The 22,527-nt window shown below is 41.5% G+C and overlaps 1 protein-coding gene across 3 annotated transcripts in view; it reads right to left on the minus strand.

The window, feature by feature from the left end:
- Positions 1-4,193: 4,193 nt before the first annotated feature.
- The window catches only part of HLF (HLF transcription factor, PAR bZIP family member), a 37,876-nt gene continuing 19,542 nt past the window's right edge, over positions 4,194-22,527 (minus strand). Inside the window, exons 3-4 of one of the 3 annotated variants that reach the window (XM_074160035.1) lie at positions 11,539-11,759; positions 4,194-8,490 (exon numbers count right to left, since the gene is read on the minus strand). In XM_074160035.1, coding sequence (XP_074016136.1) covers positions 8,275-8,490; positions 11,539-11,759 — 437 coding nt within the window. In that variant the 3' untranslated portion in view covers positions 4,194-8,274. Of the gene's footprint in view, positions 8,494-11,538; positions 11,760-22,527 lie in introns of all 3 variants that reach the window. The other 2 variants (XM_074160034.1, XM_074160036.1) reach the window with 2 other exon arrangements.

Raw genomic sequence — 22,527 nt, forward strand, 5'->3', positions numbered from 1 at the left:
GTGGCCCTGGGCTGCTGAGCAAAGGGCTGTGGTGGCCCCACGGGTCACAAGGCCAGTATCTGTCCCTGGTGGGAGTTACTGTCAGCTTCGTTCTAATGGTTTGAGGAGACAGACTCTTTATTTTTTATACACATATATATATCTCGCTCTAAAATAAATGTCCATGTACATAGTTTTACATATACATACAGAGATATATTGACACGTTTTATCTATCACCATAATCTACATTAGATACCTAAAATAGATTATTTTATAGATTTATGTATTATATTAAAATGCTAATAAATATGCTATATTAATAATTCTTAAAATTTATATGTGCATGAATATCTAATTGTATGTGAAAATCTTCTGTCATATATATTACTGTATATAAAAAATAAAATACAAACATCTCCAAAAGAGATGTCTGTTCTGTACCTGATATATAATAATAAAAAGCTGCTCGATATACACTTCAGCTAAGACCACGTAACGCAACGTACACGTGCGTGGTGTTTCTTACAGCCGCAGTTGGTATCCGACAACATTTGGTTCCCGGGGCTCGGGGCAGGGAGCGCTGACAAAGGTGCAGGGCACCAGGAAAAACTGTAAAATTATTTTCCTGTAATCATGCCTCTATATAGCACTAAAATGTAATTTGTAAATAGAAATATAAAATTAATTTATTAAACATATGCTGCTAGATGTGCTTTCTGAAACCATTATTATTACATTTATAGCTATTTATTGATAGGGCGACCCGTGCAGACACACACAGAGGCACTGTGCGTGTGTATTATAACAATTATACTTTATGCATAATGTATATTAAACACATAACTTTATAGCAATAAAATATATAATTATAGATACATAAATAGAAACCTAGATTATTAAATTCTACTAAGTATGCTGTATGAAAATACACTGAATTTATATCTATATATACAACTGCAGATAGATAAATGACAGAGCTATAGACACACAAGCACACACACGAATGAGAGTGCCTGCGTGTGCGTATTATGACAAATCTGGTTTGTGCATAATATATCGTATATGTTATAGTAAAAAAAAATATCTAGTTTTATATCTTACAAAGCTAAATGAGTAAATAGTGATAACCATACTATCTGATATACAATTATTACCTTTGTATCTATATACAGAGAGAGAGGTTGAGTGACCCAGGAGTGCATGGTGTGTGCACACACAGAGAGTGTGGAGGCAGGCACGCCTGTGCACACGTGTGTGTGTGTCCATTATAGAAAATACATTTTTGTGCATACTATATTTTATATCTATATCTATATATCTCTTAAACCCAGACCTTTTTATCAATAAAATTTATGTGCTTATAAAAATATACAAAGCCATATTAATGAAGTAAATGCTGCTAAATATGCTATGTGAAAGTATAATTATTAATCTGTCTAGCTATGTGGGGATACAGATACAGAAATACGTACACAGACACACACGGGCAGGGGAGAGAGTGTGTATTAGAATGAATGTACTTTGTGTCTTATAACATATATTAAAAAGCAGACCTTTATATTAATAAAACATTTGCCTTTTTATGAATAAATATAAAACTAGCTTTTAAAAATAAAATCTGCTAAATATGCTGTATGGAAATATACTTTAAAAACTTCTTTTTTATATATGTGTATGTAAACATATAAATTTTTTAAATATAGCTCATGAACATGCTCACACATGTATGCACAGGATAGGCGAGACTGAAAGAAAGTGTTTCTATGTTATTAAAACATATATTCTCTGTGTAATATATACTATATATTTAAATCTAGACTTTTATATATCAATGATGACTATTTTTATATGCATCTTTCTAGAAAAATTTTAAAAACCCTGTAAATTCTATTATATATGCTATATGAAAATACCGTATTAAATTTCTATATGGATTGATTGATACTGAGAGAGTGTGAGGAGTGCGTGCACACGCATGTGTGTATATTATAACTGCTATACTTTGAGCACAATATGTACTGTATATTAAAACCTGACCTTTGTAGCAATAAAATATACAATTACAGATACGTAAATACAAAACTAAATTATTAAATTCTGCTAAAAAAGCTGTATGACAATAGAATTGAATTGATGTCTGTGTGTACAGCAGTGTCTACATACACAGAGCTATAGGTAAACACATGTATGACTGTGAGAGCACACATATATGTGTATCATGACAAATCTTGTGCATAATATGGAGTAGTTATTGTAAAAGACCTTTATAACAATAAAATCTACTTTATATATGTATTAAAAACTGTAATAAGCTGCAAATGCTGATAAATATACTATATGAAATATAAGTATTAAATTTATATCTATATAGTCTATATAGACATAGAAAGAGGGCAGCAGTAGGGTGTGTGGAGACACCACAGTGGGGAGGGGGGTGGGGAGAGGGATGGGGTGTGTGTGTGCGCTTGTGTGTGAGTGTGTGTTTGTGGGTGGGTGTGTCAGGATGCGTTACAGCAACTATATTTTGTGCCTAACGTAACATATAAAGCAAAAGCAGACCTTTCTAGCAATCAATGGTGTGTATACGTGTGAGAAAAGAGCTAAAGCCATATTACTCAAGTAAATGCTGCTAAATATGTGATCTAAAAGTATTAGTGTTTATATAGATATCCAGATATATGGAGCTACATATGCAGAAGATACACAAAGGGAGAGGGAGGGAGACAGGGAGCATGCATGTGTATGTTAAACTTTGTGTCTCCTATATATTAAAAACCAGACCTTTATATTTTAAAAAAATTATATATTTACAAATAAAAATTAAAACATAAAACTAGCTTTTAAAAATTAATTCTGCTAAATATGGTATATCAAATATAATTTTAAAGCTTTTTTCTGTATACACATTTTTTGTATATGTGTTTAAACTTATAAAAATATATCTTTTTATATATTTTTTTTATATATATAAATCTAGTGAGTTTGTGAATGTGCATGTATATACACACACAGTGGAGGGGGAGGGAGCAAGTGCATGTATCTGTGTTCCTAAAACGTATTTTGTGCATTTTATATTTATATACATACACACTGTATTGAAAATCAAGCCCTTTGTGTGTGTGCGCGCTAAGTGGGTAGGGAGAGAAAGGAGTGTGCACGCGTGTCTGTGTGTGACATAACAAATATATTTTCTGCATAATATATAACATACTTATATTGAAAACAGTCCTTTATATAAATTAAATCTACTATATATATATAAAAAGTATTGTATTAAATTCTGCTAAATATGCTGTATGAAAATGCAATTATTTCTAGCTACAGAGTGAAAAAGAACGCATGTATGTTCGACAGTGTGTGCAGGTGTGTATTGTAACAAATACCACTTTGTGCATAATATGTAACATATATATTAAATATGTACCAATGGCCTTTCTGTACATATATAGCTATACATCTACACATATTTTAATGACTACCTTGTATAAAGTGATACTGTTTAGCTCTCTATGTATTGCGTACAAACAATATGTGTAAAAGATGTAGTATCTGCTGTGTCGTCTATACAAAATTTTAAGTCTAATGGCAATTAAAAGTAACGAGTGATTTTGTAAACTAGAATAAAAAATACTCAATATACAGAATATTTATGGATGTATTACTGTCTGTGCACTGTAAATGATTGCATCGCACGATAAATAGTGTATACAAAAAGTGTATATAAATACATATGTATGTAAATGTAATATAGTGTAGACTAATTTTAATACTTAGATATTATTATATGTAAGTAAAATACTTTATTAAAATATAAAATAGTTCTAAATATACTACACTTAGAAATATATTCTTAGAGTCATTTAGATGTGGTGTTGGGGGATATGGTGTAGGGGAGAACTTTGTAGAGTAGGGCTGATGGTTGGACTCGATGATCCCAAGGGTCTTTCCCAACCTGAACGATTCTATGATTCTACGATTCTCTATTATCTAATCTAAGTACCCGTTGGGTATGGTTATACCCAGGAGGTGACTCTCGCAGCCCGGCTGGGGCCTGGCAGCAGCTGGGGGCACATTTGCACCCCAGTTACCAGGGGTGGGTCCCCGTGATGGGCACTCACAGACAGCCTGCGGGGGAGAAAAATGAAAATACACCCTCCCAAAAGCCCTCTGCCCAACCCCTGAGACAGCAAAGCAAGCACACAGGTGAGAGAAGAAAAATTTAAAAGTTTATTAAACATTAAGAATAACAGACAAAAAAAAAGATTTGGGCTGAACAGCATACAGGATGCAATCCATTTCATGTCATACAGTTAATTTGATCTTATTTGTTAAACTTGTATTTAAACAGATGCTGTCTTGTGGTGTTGCCAGAAATACAATGGTTGATCACTTGTAAATTTTAATACACTTTTTTTCTTTCTTCACATAAAAAAGAAGTCAACAAAATAAAAATAAACTGCACATCTCTATTGTAAATTACATGCAAAAATAGTTTTAAAGCAGTAACTGGGGTCATTACAAACCCACAGAGGCAATATATTCAAATGATGGGGGTCCTTGGGCGCTGCTGGCCTCATCCCACTGCACCCGCAGGTACAGAGCGCGGCTGGGCTGGGCTGCGGAAGCCAAGCACGAAGCCTCGCTCAGACGCCTCCCCTTCATTTCGAATTTCTTGCTTTTGTGGATTCAAGTCAGAGCTGTATTTCCATGGTGCTTGGGCTAGTGGCTTTAGCACCATTCAAAAAACGAAGAAAAAAAATACTCTCCCCCCCACCTCTGCCACGGGCTTTCCCACAGAGAGCCCCGAGGTGCTCGTATTCACAAATACGTCTCAAATTCAATTTATTTTTAGAGGACATTCTTTTTTAAAAAGAAAAAAAAAATCACTTCTAAGTTTCAGCAAAAACAAAAAAAACCAGAAAAGCATTTTACCAATGCTTATGGTTTAATAGAGGTCAGTTAATTATTTAGACACGCTATTAATTATTCTGCAAATATATATATTTCTATTTTTATAAAATTTCATATACCTACAAGCTCCTTCACGAGCAACAAAGCCATCAGAGGTGTGATGAGCCCAGCTAAGCTGTCCTTGGCAACTGAAAATGTGCTAAACTTCCATTCATTATTTGTTATTGACATTTCGGGGAGACAACCTGGTTAGATTTTTCCAAGCTTTAGCCCACAAATTTTGCCTTTTTTTTTCCCATTTTTTTCAGGGCAAGCTTTTCAGAGGCGCCAGGGTACCCATCCCCCAGGGTAAGCGGGGAGTGCCCAAGTCCCACAGGCTCCTCTCAAAGTCCTCACCCCCAGAAAAGAGCTGGCCGGGGCTGAGCCCCCCCTGCTCGCTCCAGCCCCCCCGATGTGCCCCTGCCCGGCAGGATGGGGCCAGGAGGCATCTGAGCAGCTTTGGGCTGCTGGAAATCTCTGTGCTCCTCTGTGGCCGTGACAATAAAACTGTAATATCCAGCCTACAAAAAATACCATCTCCCACCCCATCCCTACCCCAAAGAAACAAAATAATTATCTGTGATTTTATTCCAAGCTGCCTTTTACATTTTAAAGCAAGTTTTGTGGTCAACCCTGCGATGGCCCTCGCCAGGTTCGTACCAGCTGCTCTCACGCACACCGTTCCTGCTGCTCAAGCCTCACCCCAAGAACAATCATCGTAAGGGCGATTACAAACTGTTGCAATTTGCTTAGTTGCTGCTAAAAGCGTATCCACAGCAGGGCTGGCTGAGTCCTGCCACCCTCACCTTCTTCCAAAGGAAAAAAAATCAAGTTTTATTTCCTAGTGGCTCCAGCAGCTGCAGTGACTGTGCCAAACCCTGCCAGTCTCATTCCTCCACCCACGCATCCAGTGCCTTATACTGACCTTTAGAAAATAACTTACTACTCTTGAAACTTCGCCGCAGCACACAGAAATTCAATTTGCTGAATAAATGGTCCACAGGCAAGTACTGCACGTTAAGGGACGCTGAAAAGTCAGGTATGTTTGAGGAAAAATACTGGAAAAATGCCATTGATGCGAGGGTATTTTTAATGCTGAACAAAACGTTGAGTCCTTTGTAACAATCTCCTGAAGCATGAATAATGATTTAATGGAATGAACAACCTTTTTATTTGAAAATAATGTCCAAACACTTAGAAAACCGTGAGCAAGACATGTAGCACCATATTTTCCTCACATGTTAATAACCGTATGCAGTACGTACAACTGTATACATGAACAGAGCTATTTATAAAAAAAATTTCAGCTGGAAACAGATTCTAGCAGCAGCAGCAGATTAGAAATTACTATGAGATTTTTTTTGTGTTACGTATTATTTTTCTGCCTTTACAAAATATTGAATTGTCCAATCAATAGTTGACTACAATCCATGTTGTGCTTTGTCCCTATTAAACAGTTTCTTTATGTGTTTCTGATGGAAAATAATAAAGTCTCTCTTTTTCAGTAATATGGAACATCCTGGAAAGCCATATTACTGCCATAAAAATTTAATTTAAAGCACAGAACATGCCGGTGTGCCAGTGGTAGGCTTAAAATATTAAAGATTTAAAAAAAAAACCAACAACAACCAACAAACCCCTAAGCGTTTCCTTTCTGTACAATAATGGAGAATATATATCTTTGCTATATATTTTAAACATGGAATAGCTTTTCCTTTTTGCTATATATATGTCTTTCAAAATACATTGTCAGTATTTGTACTTGAAAAATACTGTACAAAACGAACATACTATAATTATTCTGTATAAACTTTATACATTTTATAATATCTATTCTTTTGGTCTATAGTAAACACTTAGATTGATTGGATTAACCACAGTATATGACAACACCATCCCCTTCTGAAATACACCAGTGTCTCTTACATTCATTTTTCAGAAGTCCACTTTATGTTAGAACATACGTGTTCAAAAGCAAATAGAGAGTTTAAAACGATAAAGTTCAGAACCATCAGTTCATGTCACACTCAAAACAACAATCACTAGGAAAAATGGGCTTTGCAAACCAGTGACTTCTAACTGAATAAAAGTGATTTTTAAAACAGCAAGATATAATCCACAGAAAATATATTACAGAACGTGGGAAAAAACAACTGAATTTAGGTATTTATTTAAATTTTAATCACAAAATGGAACTTGAAGAAATGCATAACTAACTGAAAACAGAAAAGCCCCTCTGATTTTGACGTCAGATCTGATTTGATACTATTAATTTTGTTCTCGTTTCAACTAATTATCCTGCTGCTTATACATGCGCTCCCTAGAGACAGGGATACAATTAGCATGCTCACGTTAATGTGTCTTTTTAACTTTTTGTTAAAGACATTAAAACTCCTGTTGGGTAGGGAAACCATCCTACGTCCACTAGGAACATCCGGGCAGCATGCGCGCTAGCGTACAATAGGATTATTGCTTCAGGTACAGACAGTGCAAAATACACACTCTGTGGTCTATGGAGAGCTCTGCTACTACCTGGGGTCCGGGGGAAGAAAAGGAACCTTAATAGCTATAGAGAAGCCATTATGGGATCTATAATGAGTATCGCTAACTCAGTCTAACAGCACTTTAAATCTGAAGACAATTATCACCAAAACTTAAAATACAACAAAAGCAATCTATAAATTAATAGTTCTGCAGTGTAGTACTAAATTATTATTTGTGCACTTTATTAGCATGTTAACTTTTCTGATTAGACATACTTAAACAATAGCTTGTTACTCCCAAAAAAACTGAGATCTACTTTTTTTTCTTTTTTCTTTTTTTTTTTTTCCTTTTTTTATAATTTATACTGGGATCTTTCCAAGTAAATCAGGAGGATGGAACTGGTTACAATAACATAAAAACCCTACTCTGAAGCAGCACTGAAAAAAATATAATAAAAAGCTTACTATGGCGGTTCTCAACAGTCCAGGTAAAAATGTGGCACCCTTTGAAGAGGGCTTCATAAAAATGGGAAGTGCTGAGATGCGTGCGCACGCACACACACACACGCGCACATGCACACACACAAGCGCACACACACATAGACAGACGTGTGAACACACATGTGCACACATACGCAGGTACACGCATACGCAAACAAAACAAAACAAAACAAAAAGTAACATAAGTCAGTTTTGTTTCTGCTTCTGGTAAAGTGCTGAAGACAGAAAGGTTGGTTTGGGTGTGGTGCTATCAAACAGGAAACACATTGTCCATCTATTCAAATGCCAACCCACAACAAAAAAAAAAAAGAAAAAGAAAAAGAAAAAAGAAAAAAACCCCTGCTCTTCCCCCTTGAATTTACAGGGGGCCGTGTCGAGCTTCATACTTTGCAAGGACATTCTTGCACTTGCCCAGCTCTTTCCGTAAGTCGGCCACTTCCTGGCGAAGAGCCGAGTTCTCCTTCTCCAGAAAGGAGGCGCGGATGGCGATCTGGTTCTCCTTCAGCCGGCGGGCATCCCTCGATCGCTTTGCAGCCATGTTGTTCTTTCTACGCCTTGCCCAGTATTTGTCATCCTGCTCATTAGACACAGAAAGAAGCAAACAAGATATTAGATTTCAGTAACCAGGCCACCAGGATGAGCACTCAGCTACAGCCTCCGCGCGTTTTGCTGGCCTGGCCCAGCGAGTGCCAGGCGCTGCTGGGACTAAAGTTCCAGATTTACACGGCACAATCCAGCCAGGGAGCACAGATGCCTCCCTGTGTTTCTGTCAAAATGTTTACCCCAGCCCCCTCATCCTCTCAACTGTGAATTCCTCCAAGGGAAAAAGAAGCGATATTCCAGTGGTACAATCCATCCCACATCTACGCTGACCTAGTTAGCGCATCCACCTTCGCATGCTATGACTCATTCTCTACTGGTCGCTGGAGCAGTACTAATTACCTCTTGTGTGTCCCTGCTCATCTTTGCCCGCCAACACCTGGTTCGCTCTGTTTGTTGGTATCATCCATTTCATCTACCGTTCAGGTCTTTTTTTCTGTTCGAGGCCCTTTCTCTACAGTTCCCCTGTCTGCACCCCAGGAGAGTGAGCCACTGGAAGAGGAATCCTTGGCACGACAAGGATGGCTGCTTTGGTACCATCCGCAAAGAGATTAGTACAATAGGCTTTGACTGTGGAAAAAAAAGCATTTGCCAGAAATAGGTCCATTAACCTCTGAAGTTTCATAAACTCATACACTCCCGAAGTGTTCCCCCTAAAGACTTGCCTCTAGGAGATCACCTTATTGCATTGCTGCATCCATGGCTCTAAAGTCACAACTTCATTTCACTTGATTTTTCCAGTTTTCAAATGAAGCAGCCTTCAGTGAAATGGCAGCTTCGATGTTGCTTTGAAACTGAATTAAGTTCTAGAAATTTGGAATAAGTCAGTAAATACAAAGCGGGCAGAATCTCTCGCAAAAAGTGAAATTCAGTTCCCTGCAGAGTAAGCGTGATGTACAATTCAGCTCTCAAACTGGACAAGTCATGTAGCTCAAACTTCCTCTCCCAGAGTCAGCCCTCCATTTTTACGTGCTTGTGTTGCTCGTGTCACCAAGCTTGGTGGCACAGTTCCATACCCACCACCAGGACCAGGAGCCATCTGCTCCTAAACTGCACTGAACAGACCAGTACCTCACCACTCCTCCATCTTTCAGCACGAAGTATCGCAGGCCTGGCTTCCCCTGCTGCTGCTTGCTTAAGGAACAGCAGGAGCAAAACAACTGCTACAAGTACTCTACAACTGCTTTGTATTAGTTTAGCTTAACGAGGTGTGCAGCAATGACGATTCGGAGCCAGCGTTACCTCTAAATTGCTTTTCACCTATACTTAGATGGGACCCCCAAAAATCCTCTTAAAACCAAGCATGCAGCAAAAAAGCTATGACCCAAATCTTGTTTATAATTTCCCATCTCATTCCATTCTATAAAAATCAGCTTTAAGCAATTTATTAGTGTGCCACCTAGGCTTCATCCATCTTTATTTTAACAAATTGCTATGGCAAATCCCTTAATCCAGGCCCGAAAGAGGTAAGGCTGGCATTTCAAAATCACATGCAACCCAGAGACGATTGACTGGTCTAATCTGCTTACCCTCCCCCAGAACTCAACAGCCACTCCACATGCCAGGGCAGGAGCAGCACTCGGGTCACTCTGAAACGAGTCAAGGGCAACTGACGTGATTATCTCAGGGAAATGAGAGACCTTGAACTTCCAGTTCAGTCTTAGGCTGAAAACTTGTGTGCCCCAGTGCTGCGTGCAAGACTGGTATTTTCCCCCTCTGGCGTGAAGGGGTCCAAGGGCATCTTTGGCAAAAGTTTTCTTTGACAAATAAGGACACCTAGGAGAGATGACAAAACTACAGATGGCACTAAGGGGCAAACTCCAGTCTCCTTACACCTGCATGGCCATTTCTGTATTGAACACCTCTCTCTGGGCAGACCTCTGGGGACACTGCAATGCCGACATCACTGGGGGTAAAATCTGCCCAGGTAAGTAATGGCATGGAACAGACAAGCCTAACGAAAGCTGAGAGTACCACACACAAAGTGACAGCCACGTACCACCTGAACACCACTGGAACTGTGATTTCTGTGCTTTTAACATGCACAACGGTATCCTCAGGGATAAAAATAGAGAATAGCATCAGCTTCTTTCCCTAATGCTATCAATCTGGTGTAAACACATGGCATCCCAGCCTCTTTGCATGCGCAGCCAGAGATTCCCACCGACTCCTGCAGGATATCAGTCTGTGTCTTGGGGGGAACAGCAACAGCAGAATGAGATTCTGCATTGACTACCTCTGATAAAACAGAGTCCTCTTGGAAATCACATACTGGGGATAGAATTTTGCAAATAATGACAATTTTCACAGTTGTTTGATAAGCTGAAACGGTTGATCAATTCGTTCTGCTCTTCATCCTCTTTGCTCTTCACATCTCAGAAGCAGTGAGAGGCACAGACAAGGGTGCTCTTTTTAAATTTTGTATTATTATTGTAATATATTTTAAATATTGTATTAAAATACAGTTCTAGGCAGAACAATTTGTTCTGTTTTCCTACAACTAGTTTAGATTCTTTCACCTAGATTAGCAGTGTTTGGTATAGTGTTCCCATTCATTATTACACACAGAGCTAAAGCAACTTCCAAACGAGACACAGTATACTTAATTCTGGCATTATCAGTGACATCCATGGACCCTGTAAGAAATGGCTTCTTCCTTGAAGAATTCACAATCTATGCTGATGAGACAGACAGAGGATGGAGGAAAAGGAAACATGATCAGACTGTTTCATAAGTGGGAAATATGGGACAAAGTAAGCTTGTCCAAGGTCAGGCAGGAAGTTTCTGGCATACAAAGGAAATGAATATTGATCTCATGAATTTCAACTGTTGCATAACTAATAAGGGACATCCTCCCCTCAGTCTTATTCAGAACCATTATAGTTTTATTCTACAACAAAGTCGTATTTAGTTTGGCAGATTTACCATACAGGAGAAAACAGATTCATGCTCCAAACCTGTACCTCAGAGAGTAACTGTCATAGAGTCTATATGAACAACCTCGTCACCAGTTCCAATTTACCTTCAGGTCGTCTGGAATGAAGACTTTGCGAGCTTTCTTAATCATTGGCTGTGGTTTCAGCTCTTCTTCAGAGAATTTGCGCTTACGAGGGTCAAACATCTCCTGGCCAGGAATACTGGAAAGAGCAAGATCTGCAGGGTCAGGTTCGTAGCCAACAGGAACTTGGATAGTCTCAGGATCAATGGGACTTGGTGTGTTTCGGTTTGCTGGCAAGATCTGACCTACAGAAATAAAGGATAAATTCAGCTATGTTAGAAGAAAATACGTAAATAACATCACTGAACATGGATTTTTAGAATATCTCTACATACTTTACAAGCAATAATTCTTTCAGCTCTTACTGTAAATTTGGTATCTACTCTTGCTAAATATTTGATTGTCCATTTTTTAGGGTGCACATTCAGATCCAGACACGCTTGTGTCATTATTTTCAGAACTGGTTCCTAATTCTGGTTGCTATTCCTGGATGAACACTTAAGATCACTGAATCCAACACTGAGTCGCGCTAGACTGCTGGCTACATATTGCTTCAACTCATGCCACTTCATTAAGATCACATCCTCAGGAACAAATAATAAGTACTGTTATTTAGCTCTGATTTATCCACCACACTGTCATCCTTTCCAGTTTTCTCATACACAGACTTCTTCATACCTGCCTTTGAGGGTACATTTAGTTTACAATCAAACAATGTACAGTACTCGCAATAGGACAGTATGTCATGAAAATGTACTTTCAAGCTGTGCTGAAGCACGCCTCTAAAGAGACTGCTATTTTCTATGAAATCCTACTGGTGATATTCCAAAAAGCAGTGAAGTAAACTAGCAACGTGAAAGGCTACAATGACTACTTAAAGATGCTCTGAAAAAAATGAAAGAACACTTATTTATGCCACATTGCTCTTTTGTGATATATAACGTCTAATAAAAAGAAGCCCATCCCCAGACAAGAATTGTATCTCCCCCATTTTTCTTTTTTAATCTTAGATATAGCCATTAAGACCTACAGCACCAATTCAGGCACCATTCTCACTAAAAATCCAATTTAAAATCTCAACCACAGGTTCCAAAAATAGGATCCTAAAGTCAGTTGCCTAAACATGGGCTATCCCTGGGGGCAGAATTTTCAGAAGTTTTCACATGCCTCAGAAGTACAAGGCTCACTGACTTCAGAGGGAGGACTCCTGATTGAAGCAGATATTCCTTTATAATTTTGGCTATTAGCTAATTCACTTTGACTTTAGAGATACGACAGCTTTCATAATAACTACACAAACATCCTGTGACTGCGTAATATTTCCTTACTTGTGCCTGCATCTACAATATTTAGGGTGTAAAATGGTAAACATTAAATGTCATTTCTAATTCCAAACCAAGGCCAGTGTTAACAATGTAGTTTTTATTTTAATCTAGAAGATCGTGGCAACAATATTGGAACTGCATAGAAAATGCACCGGGGAATTGTGTTGCGCAAACCAGGGCTTGCTAACAGAGAGCTCCTCTTTTGTAACTCCTATTTTAAAACAGCACTGATAAAATCAGCTTCCAGGAAAGGCTAGTAAGGGCCTGGGAGAGGAGAAAAGGAGGATCAAAGTTATTAAAATATATATACAGCTATAGGAGAGGGAGCCAGAGGAAAAGATCCCGCTACCCGCATTGTGCCCACAGCGGAGTGCTCCCCCCTCTGCCGCTGCCAAGACCTCGGTGCTGGAAACTAGATGTTTCCTGCTGGGCCTCATTAACAGAATGAGAAACCAGGGCCTGCCCGACTGCCGGCCACGGCGGGAGGACCGCAGGGCAGAGGCAGGGCAGAGGCATGGCAGCAGCAGGGCAGAGGCAGGCAGCAGCAGGGCAGACGTATTGCAGCAGCAGGGCAGAGATGTGGCAGCAGCAGGCAGCAACAGGCAGCAGCAGGGCAGACGTATTGCAGCAGCAGGGCAGAGGTATGGCAGCAGCAGGGCAGAGGCAGGCAGCAGCAGGGCAGACGTATTGCAGCAGCAGGGCAGAGATGTGGCAGCAGCAGGCAGCAACAGGCAGCAGCAGGGCAGACGTATTGCAGCAGCAGGGCAGAGGTATGGCAGCAGCAGGGCAGAGGTATGGCAGCAGCGGGGCAGAGGCAGGCAGCAGCAGAGCAGAGATGTGGCAGCAGCAGGCAGGAGCAGGCAGGGGCAGGGCAGAGGTACGGCAGCAGCAGGCGGCAGCAGGCAGAGGCAGCAGGCAGGGGCAGGCAGCAGCAGGGCAGAGGTATGGCAGCAGCAGGAAGCAGCAGGCAGGGGCAGCAGGGCAGAGGTATGGCAGCAGCAGGCAGGGGCAGCAGCAGGGCAGAGGTATGGCAGCAGCAGGCAGCAGCAGGCAGGGGCAGCAGCAGGGCAGAGGTATGGCAGCAGCAGGCAGCAGCAGGCAGGGGCAGCAGGCAGGGGCAGGCAGCAGCAGGCAGGGGCAGCAGCAGGGCAGAGGTATGGCAGCAGCAGGCAGCAGCAGGCAGGGGCAGCAGCAGGGCAGAGGTATGGCAGCAGCAGGCAGGGGCAGCAGGCAGGGGCAGGCAGCAGCAGGCAGCAGCAGCGCCCTCTGCCCGCCCGGGGGCGCACCCGTCCGGCCGTGGGTCGGGGGGGGGGCCGTGTTGAACAGCCCCCGCCCCCCCTCTCTGCAGGGAGTGGAGGGACAGGGAAGGGGAGCTGCGCTGCCATTAACGCTGGAGTGTTTAAAACCCCCCGATGGCTGTAAAGGTGGTGGTGATGGTGGTAAACCCTGGTTTTAAAGCCAGCCCAAAGGGCTCAGGGCAGCAAGGCACTCCTGTAACCTGGCTTTAAATGGATGGCTAATCTCATTTCAGATATATGGGCTGGCAGAAACAGGCTTATTTAAAGGATTAAATGCAGGAAAGCTTCCTTTGATGTGACTATGCTTGTACCAGAGCAGGCAGGTATTTAATGCAGACAAATATATAGGCATACGCATGTACAAGTCTTGCAAATTCTGTAATACAGATAAAAATGAAGGAAGACAGGAGCTCTGAATACTTTTATAATATTTCTGGTGAGCATGCAGGGTGTTTCTAAAAGTCAAGCGGATTGTGAAATCTGCCCCAGCTTTCTAATTGCCCTAAACAAAAGAGCCTATATTTAAATATTGCTGAAGTTCTAGATACACGGTATCAGTTTACATATTATCATTTATCTATAATGTGCCGTATTACACAATTACATGAGCTTTGCAATCATTTGCCTCAAGAAATTTTGCAGTATTTCTCTGAAAAAGGCCAAAAATACTCCTTTTAAACACGGGAAATTGAGGCATTGCATCTTACCAATGCAACAGCAAAATAAAGGAGAGCGCGATGCATCTCCAAGGTGATCTGGGAGAAGAACCTACGGCAATCCAGATCCTGCCTTCTTCCCTCCGTGCACACATTTCACTTCCCCCGGTCTAAGAAGCTCTCACTAGCAAAGACCCGGTCCTTCAGCAAACACAAGATGTCCCAGGTGCCAACACAAAGCTTGTTCAAGGTGAATGCTATTCCCTAATGCAAAGCCAGAACAAATCATACACACGGGTAAACGCTATCACCCAGGAGCCCAAAGCCCTGTAAGATACTCCTACACGCACACTGCTCACACCCCTCTATCCGTCAAGGCGGCTGACTCCCCGTTCTCTCACGCTCCTCTGAACGATGAGGAACTCCACCGAGAACAACAGAGTTGTTGAGAGTTAATAAGGGTGTCTAAAACCCCAGGCAGAAAAACCAGTATTTCCTTGTCCAGCGTTTTACGTTAGGCAACTCTTGGCACTTGCTCTCTTTTTATTTATTCTAACAAGTTTTGCCAATAATACAAGCCAGGAACCTGTCTTGGTTAGTTTACTGGCTAATGGCCACTCTATGTGGTGCTGGAACTCCTGGTAATCCAAGACGACAGCGTGGGCTGCGCTGGACTTGGCTCTGCTCTTGCCGCAGGAGTGCGGTGCGTGGCCTCACGTTACACCGCTCGCCCAGCTCCTCTCCCCGCGTGTGCACGGCACTGTGGCTGTGCATCCTTCTGCCAAATTTGTTCAGGGTGTTATTTTTATGCACTAAATTCCTCGCAATCAGAGGTAGGTCAAATAAGCACAGCAATTGGAACGTCATGTGCCCAGCAGCCGACTAATCCTCACATCAGCAAGCTTCACAGCTGTCACAACACCCAGAGAAAGAGCTGGTCAGAGGCTGTGATGCACAAGGAATCAGCCAAGGAGGAAGCCAACAACACCAGTCGCGAAGGACGGGCGAAGGTAAAGCACCTCGCTGCTCGGGAGCCAGATGCCTTTGTTGCCAGTCTCTGTGTTATTTAAACACTCCGCACTCGCAACAGCGGCCAAATTTTCACAAGAGTGAAGTGGCTGGACTGTTTAATGTGCTTAGCTTTGTTCTCAATGGGGGCTGACCACTGCCAAGTGTTTTGGAAAGAATTTAGCCCCTCTGTTTAAGTTGCTGAAACGAGAGCTCTTCAGCATTAAGCTCTTTTGGAAATCCAGCTGCAGAACTCCTCGGTGCTGGTGGTGGATGCAAGCTGGGAACAATGGTTAATGGAAACTTCCCCTCATACCACCCTGGTGATGTGTCTCAACCATGGCCTGGAGAGACCACAACTATGTCAACACTGGCCTTTTGTCTGGAGACGTTCCCACTCGTAGAGCTCCACTCAAGCAACCGAGTATGCCAGGGCAGACACAGCTCCAGGTGCCTCCTGGCAAAGGGATCAGCAGGTTTTGACAACCCCAGCAGTTACAGCTGCCCCAACATCTTGCCTTTGCTAATGCTCTTGGTGTTGCTCTGGCAGATATTAGCAATAGCGGAAAATTTTCCAGCAAGAAGGACTTGAAAGAAAGTTGGCTGTTCTATCCCTTTCAGTCCTCCTCCTCCCAGCAGAGGCTGCCAGTGAGGAAGTCCAACGTAATGGCAATATTTTCAGCGTGGTTCCTTGTTCAAAGAGAAATGGACTGAAGCCATTCACTTGTGTCATCTAGGTCACCAAACGGCTGGTAAAAAAAAACATCAGCTTTTAATTGCTTGCAATAATTAAAATGCACAACTCAAAAGTGCAGTAGCATTTTTATATATCTACAAAACCAAAATGCTGATCTGGTATCGTGGGGAGCTCAGTCACCGTATCCTGACTCTTAATTTTCCCCTTCTTAAACATCCCACCTACCTGTCGTGCCCAGGAGAGTTAAGATGGAAATAACCTCTTCAACTGCACCACTGCTTGACAGACTTCTTATTTGTATTGCAAGAGATCCCCAGTGAATTATGTGGAATTCAATTTTGAATCATTCAACTCCCATAGAAATGTGCCCGATTTTCAGAAAAACCTCCCTTCTTGCAGCCCTTCCACACTTTTCATCAGCTCAACAGCTGGCTGGAGAACAGCGATGAGAAAAAGAAAAGAAAAGGGAGTGGAAGTGTTCTAATCAAAATATTTTCGCCTATTTTTTACACATATGTTGGAGGGAAAGAAAAGAGAAGTTTCTCATTCAATTTATTAGCAGCCCAGGGATAAAACATGTGTTTGCTAATAATTTTTTCCTTATATAAACTAAAGGCTCTTTGGGTATGCCAGTCAGGCTATACAGTACGGCAGTTAAATTGACAGATAATCCTCACTGCTGCTCCAGAGAACCCCACTGCTCTGCCGATATGTTTTCCAACTGGTCTATCCGCTTGGCGGCTGGCCAGCTATTTGGGATAGTTCTCTTACTCCAAATCACAGCCTGTCCCAGACTAATCTGTCATGTATTTCTGCATTAACTCCTTCAGCCTCTAGGAAAAGTCATCTCAGTGCAGAACACAAGGCACCGTGCCTTGTGCATCCAGACAGGCAAAAATCCCCACAGGCAGTAAAGTAACAGGACTATTCTGGAGGCCAAGATTTATCTAAGTTCAGTATCTTGTCAGGGTGTAATTCTCCACTTACAATATTATAAGCATCGTATAATTTCCCTACTATTAGGATTTTAGTGTCTTCCAGAAACCGAAACATTTACATGGACAGTAAGACCATAATCTATACTAGCCTAAAGGGAATGACAAGCCACACTATGATCTTCCAGCCCTCACAGGGCAGGACAAAACCAACCACTCTCTGCCTGGGGGTGAAGAAGACACTTCACCCCTGGGTGTATTTATGTAAGCAGTTATTAGAAGAGCTTTATTTTCTTCCGAAGCAACAGGAGATTAGTGTATTTGGACCAGTGCTCCAACCTGGCACAGACATTCCTCTATTCCTTATCGTAGACAAACTTGATTCTGCCGAACATGGGGTGACTGCAAACACTTCCTGTGGAAAGAAGGATCTTAATCCAATGCAACCACAACATATTCACTGCTTTTAATGCACACTAAAAGACTGGCACATAAAAGTGTTTTGAAAACATGTACTTTTTGAAGATATCAGCATTGTTTACAAACCTTGTGCATTTAATTATAAAAGAATTGTCATTTCCCCTCTCAGCATTGTGTGCCTCCCGCTCTGGGCCTCTCCAGTATTATTACAGGCAGGACTGGTAGTCTTATTAAGATTGTCTGACACTTCCCATTAGAGGATGCTGTCTTCAGTTCCTTAGACCTTTGCCAGATTTCAACCATTCTGTTTGGATTTGTGTGTGCCAATTATGTTTCTGCCAAAAATGGTTCTACAGTTTCCCGAAAAAGGTTCAGCAAAAATACTTTGTTTTGAACCTGTTAAAAATTTCTGGCAAACTTTTCACTGAACTGTACCAGTGGCCTGTGCGCTGGAAGAGAGAGCAGCTCCTGGATCAGTGTTATTTCCTTTTGTTTGCCTTCTTAAAATCTACTGCATGCATGGCAAGGCTGGGTGAGAAAGGAGCAATTTCAATAGGTAGTTAGGACTCAAAGCAAGGAGGTGAAGAAGGTGAGGATGAGGGAGACTGGTAGCCAAAGAGGCGGAGAACCTGGAAGAGGAAGGCTGCTTCAGCAAAGGCTGGGATGACAACGTTCAGTAGAAGAGCATCATTAAAGGGAACAGGACAGGAGAGCGCCTGTGCTGATGGAACAAACACAGCTCCAGATTCCCGAGTCCCACGGATCCTCTGCTATCAGTGAATGGTGAAGTGCACTGGCAAAGTGCCCTGTCCCCCTTCAGCTCCTTACAGTGAGAGTAAGTTGTCATCCTCTACTCAGGCCAAGCGGCAGGATGCTGTTGGTGCTGTCAGGTCCATTCCTGCTCATTTCCAATGTGCCTGTTGTAGGGGTGGCACATGAGAAAATTCAGGTTGTCTTTTCCATTTATTTTTAACATTAAATGCAAGAGTTGTTTTAAGAAGAACAGTCACGGTTGCAACAATCTTTAAAGTTTCAATCACATACTATTTTTTCCAGATTCTTTCCTCATTCAGGAGTCACTTGTCTCATCCATTTTGATTTATCCAAATGGATCCATACGTTATTTGCCACAAATTATTCCAACCTCTGATAGAGACACAATTAGAAATTTTTCAGGAGTACCCTCCAGCATTGACAACTTCTGCATCTGCATGCTTCACAGAAACCATCTTTTTCCCCACAAGACCCCCAGGAAAGAAGGGGCAGCACTTCTCTGTGCAAGTGAAGGACACAAGTACCGACATTTAAAATCAAAAGTACACAGTCAGCCTCTCAGGTTAGCTAATGTTATAGGCACTGTCTGTATTTCAAATCAACTCCCACCCATTTCTGGTGCAGGTTGGGGGCTGCACACCAACAAGTGAGAGCCACGCAAGGCATCAAACTGGGCTCCTCACAAAAAGGGATGCAAACACACAGTGTGACAAGCCCACATAATCAAGTGGCTTGCTCAGAATTCTGCTGAAACGTTGTGGCAAAATCCAGTCTCTCTAGACAAAATCCTTCTGTCCTTCCTGCCAGATTTTCCCTTCTCCTCCTGCTCCTGCCGTTCCCTGCATCCTCTCACATCTGCAGTAAATGAGGTCAAGATCCAAGATCCGACAGACAACTGCTTCCTTCCTGATACAGCCCTGATTCAACCCAGAGCTGGCCTGACCTCTGCATTCAAAAAGGGAAAAGGGAAAAAAGAGGATATAATGTAATTAAAGCCTGCATCTCCAAGCAGACAAGGGAGGGAGTGTGCTATCTGAAGCTGCACACGTGGCCGTTGGTCGAGTGTGTGCAGGCTTCAGAGGGCTTGACTTTGCAAGTCCTGCATGTGGTTAGCATAACGTGCTTGTAATATGCTATTCCTGCTGTGCCAGTAACACTCTGCCCTTCAAAAGCAATAAACAAACAAATATGAGGCATCACCAGGTAAAATTTTCCACTATGTCTACTGGACTTAAAACTCCAATCTTCTGTAAGATACATACTCTGAAAACCTTAATCCATCTTTAGCCTGGGTGAAGGCAGCACTTAGCTCAATGAGGCCCCGTTTCTGAAAGCTACCAGGAAATCAAACTTTTATTCCCTCCTAAACCAGCCCCTGAAAACCAAACTGGAAGAGGTGAGAAGGTAGTTGTTTCTGTTCTGAACATTTCCCTCGCAGACATGCTACACGCAGAAAGCGATCGGTTTAACCTGCCCCTGGGACACTGCACAGGGATCAGGGATTTTCAAATTCTTGAAAAGCATGAAATCCACAGCCCCCTTAAATGCTTATCTGATTTTTTTTTTGTAGGGTGCTTCTTTCCTTCCAAAGAGAGGCCAAGATGGCATTCAGTGGGGACAGGGCTTGAAGAGAAGCTGCAGGGAAGAATGTTCAGATAGATATTTCATTTTGATTTACACTTGGCTTAGAAGCACTTCTCACTTCAAGATGCTGATATTCTCTGGTGCATTGAAGCTTCGTGACATCCTTTGGCATATCTGTGTATATTTTTGTTAATTAGCAAGTCACACATAGTAAGGTTCCTCAAAAAGTACAATTCTTTCTTTTCTTAAAGGGAAAGTTCCAGAGAAGCATCAGAATTGTTAACCCGTTCTCAAGGAGACAAAAAGATCCATTTTTCTTTCCCTGGACAACTACATACCCAGCTTTAATAAACCAATCTCAAACCGTAGATTTTACATAGAGCCACAGCTTTAGATAACATATAGATAAGATATAGATATCTATAAATATGCCTTCACGTAGAACACCACTCAAAACAAAGACAACACTTTCCCTCAGATACGTTCATGCCACTGCCAATGTGCTCTACAAGACTCCAGACCAAGCAAGTTCCTCTCACGTTGTTCTCTTTATTTGGCTAATGAACATCCAAGGACAGCACGCTCTCAGTCAGTAAACAGGTCTTGCAAAAAGCCATCATGTAATCCTGAAAGCATATGCCACCCATGACTCAAGTATCTATTACCCAGTTCTGGTACCCAAGCCCATCTCGCTTGGGTGTGTTATCAAAACACAGCTGAGTGAGATTTCAACCGGCATGGAAAAGCCACGTGAAACAGGTACATTTCCTCTGACTCCCAATCAGTAGCTAATGGCAAGGCCAGGAGACAGACAACAAATGCTATCAGCAGCTCCCTGAATACATCCCCTAAGAAAAAGGGGTCACTGGGCAGAGTTACAGGAACTTGCAAATCTCACCTTCTCTCTTGATCTGGTCTGTACACACAAATCTGAACTCTCTGTTGCAGTAGCTTTTTATTTTTACTTTTTTTTACATTTTTTGTTCACTAAAACAAAGTACACTCCTTATGTGACAAAACTAAATCGATGCTTTAGAGACGGTGATTTGTAGGAAATAATCACATTTTAAGAAGCAGAGGTGCCAGAATGAGGACACGCTGTTCCCATAACCTTCTAAGTAAGACCTAGTACATGTTCTTTTCTCCCTGCCTCAAATTAGGACCCTCTAACATGTTTTGGAAAAAAAAACCAAAACAGCAGAATCCCAAAACTTGTATTTGGTTTGTTACAGTCCAGTAACTGCAGAGGTCTAATTTGCTTTTACATGCTACTTTTGTTCTCAATGAGCACACACAAAGAAAGCAGAAGACTGTGTGGCTCTATCTTTTTCTCTACCGATATACTTATCTTCATTTACAAAGTATACAAATGCATCAGTCTTGGGTAGTCTGAAAAATGGGTCAGAGGACGAAGGGAACACGTAACTGCGGCTTAGGGAAAATTCCAGGAGAACAGGCTGTTGCATACGGACATTACTCGTGTATCCGTAACTACTTCTTTACAGCTGCTGCATAATACAGGTTTTCTTGGCACATCAGACACTGACAAAACCAGGGAACTTCAAAAAGCAAGTCTGATTAAAAGAATTGATGACATTGAACACTGGGCAAGACATTGTCATATAAATCACTTGTAAAAGTGAGAGAGTCATCTAGCACCAGAAAACGGCAAAAAACCACTATGCCGAGGAATCTCAAAAACTGAACTAATGCCTGCAGAGATTTATGCACCATTCTATACCAAAACACTAGGCACATTTTTATAGAAAGATGAAGGTAAAGTGAGCAAAAGATCTCAGGGAAAAGTGACAAGAAAAAGCAACACATACCAAAATCTGTGTGTTTTTTTCTTTTAAATATAGCAGCAGTGAAAACAGCTGGCAATGGAATATTTCTTTCAGAAATCCCGGAATCCTAATGCTCGTTTTCCTTCTTGTGATTTCCTCTGCAAACTCTCCATAGCCCTGAACCGAGAGTCTGAACACATTACATATGTGTGTTCTGAACACAACAGATATGCAGAACCTGTGAAGATCTTGAACTATGTCAAAAATGAAATGAAAACGCCCCAAGACACAAAAGTCAAACCTTCTTCCATCTACTGAGTAGTGCCTTTATGGTGATGCCTTCCGGAGGCATCTCAACAAAATGGATCAGTGAAACTTAACTTGACTGCCATTTGAGACTGACATTTCTTTCAAACTCTTTTCCCTCAATTCACAAGTAAGAGAGATTTTACTTTTGCCGTCACGCACAGTGTGGCTCTCCATTGCCATCAATGATAAAAATATAATAATCAATAAATTAAGTCAATAT

This window comes from Numenius arquata, chromosome 17 (genome assembly GCF_964106895.1).
Source record: "Numenius arquata chromosome 17, bNumArq3.hap1.1, whole genome shotgun sequence".
In the NCBI taxonomy this organism is placed as follows: domain Eukaryota; kingdom Metazoa; phylum Chordata; class Aves; order Charadriiformes; family Scolopacidae; genus Numenius; species Numenius arquata.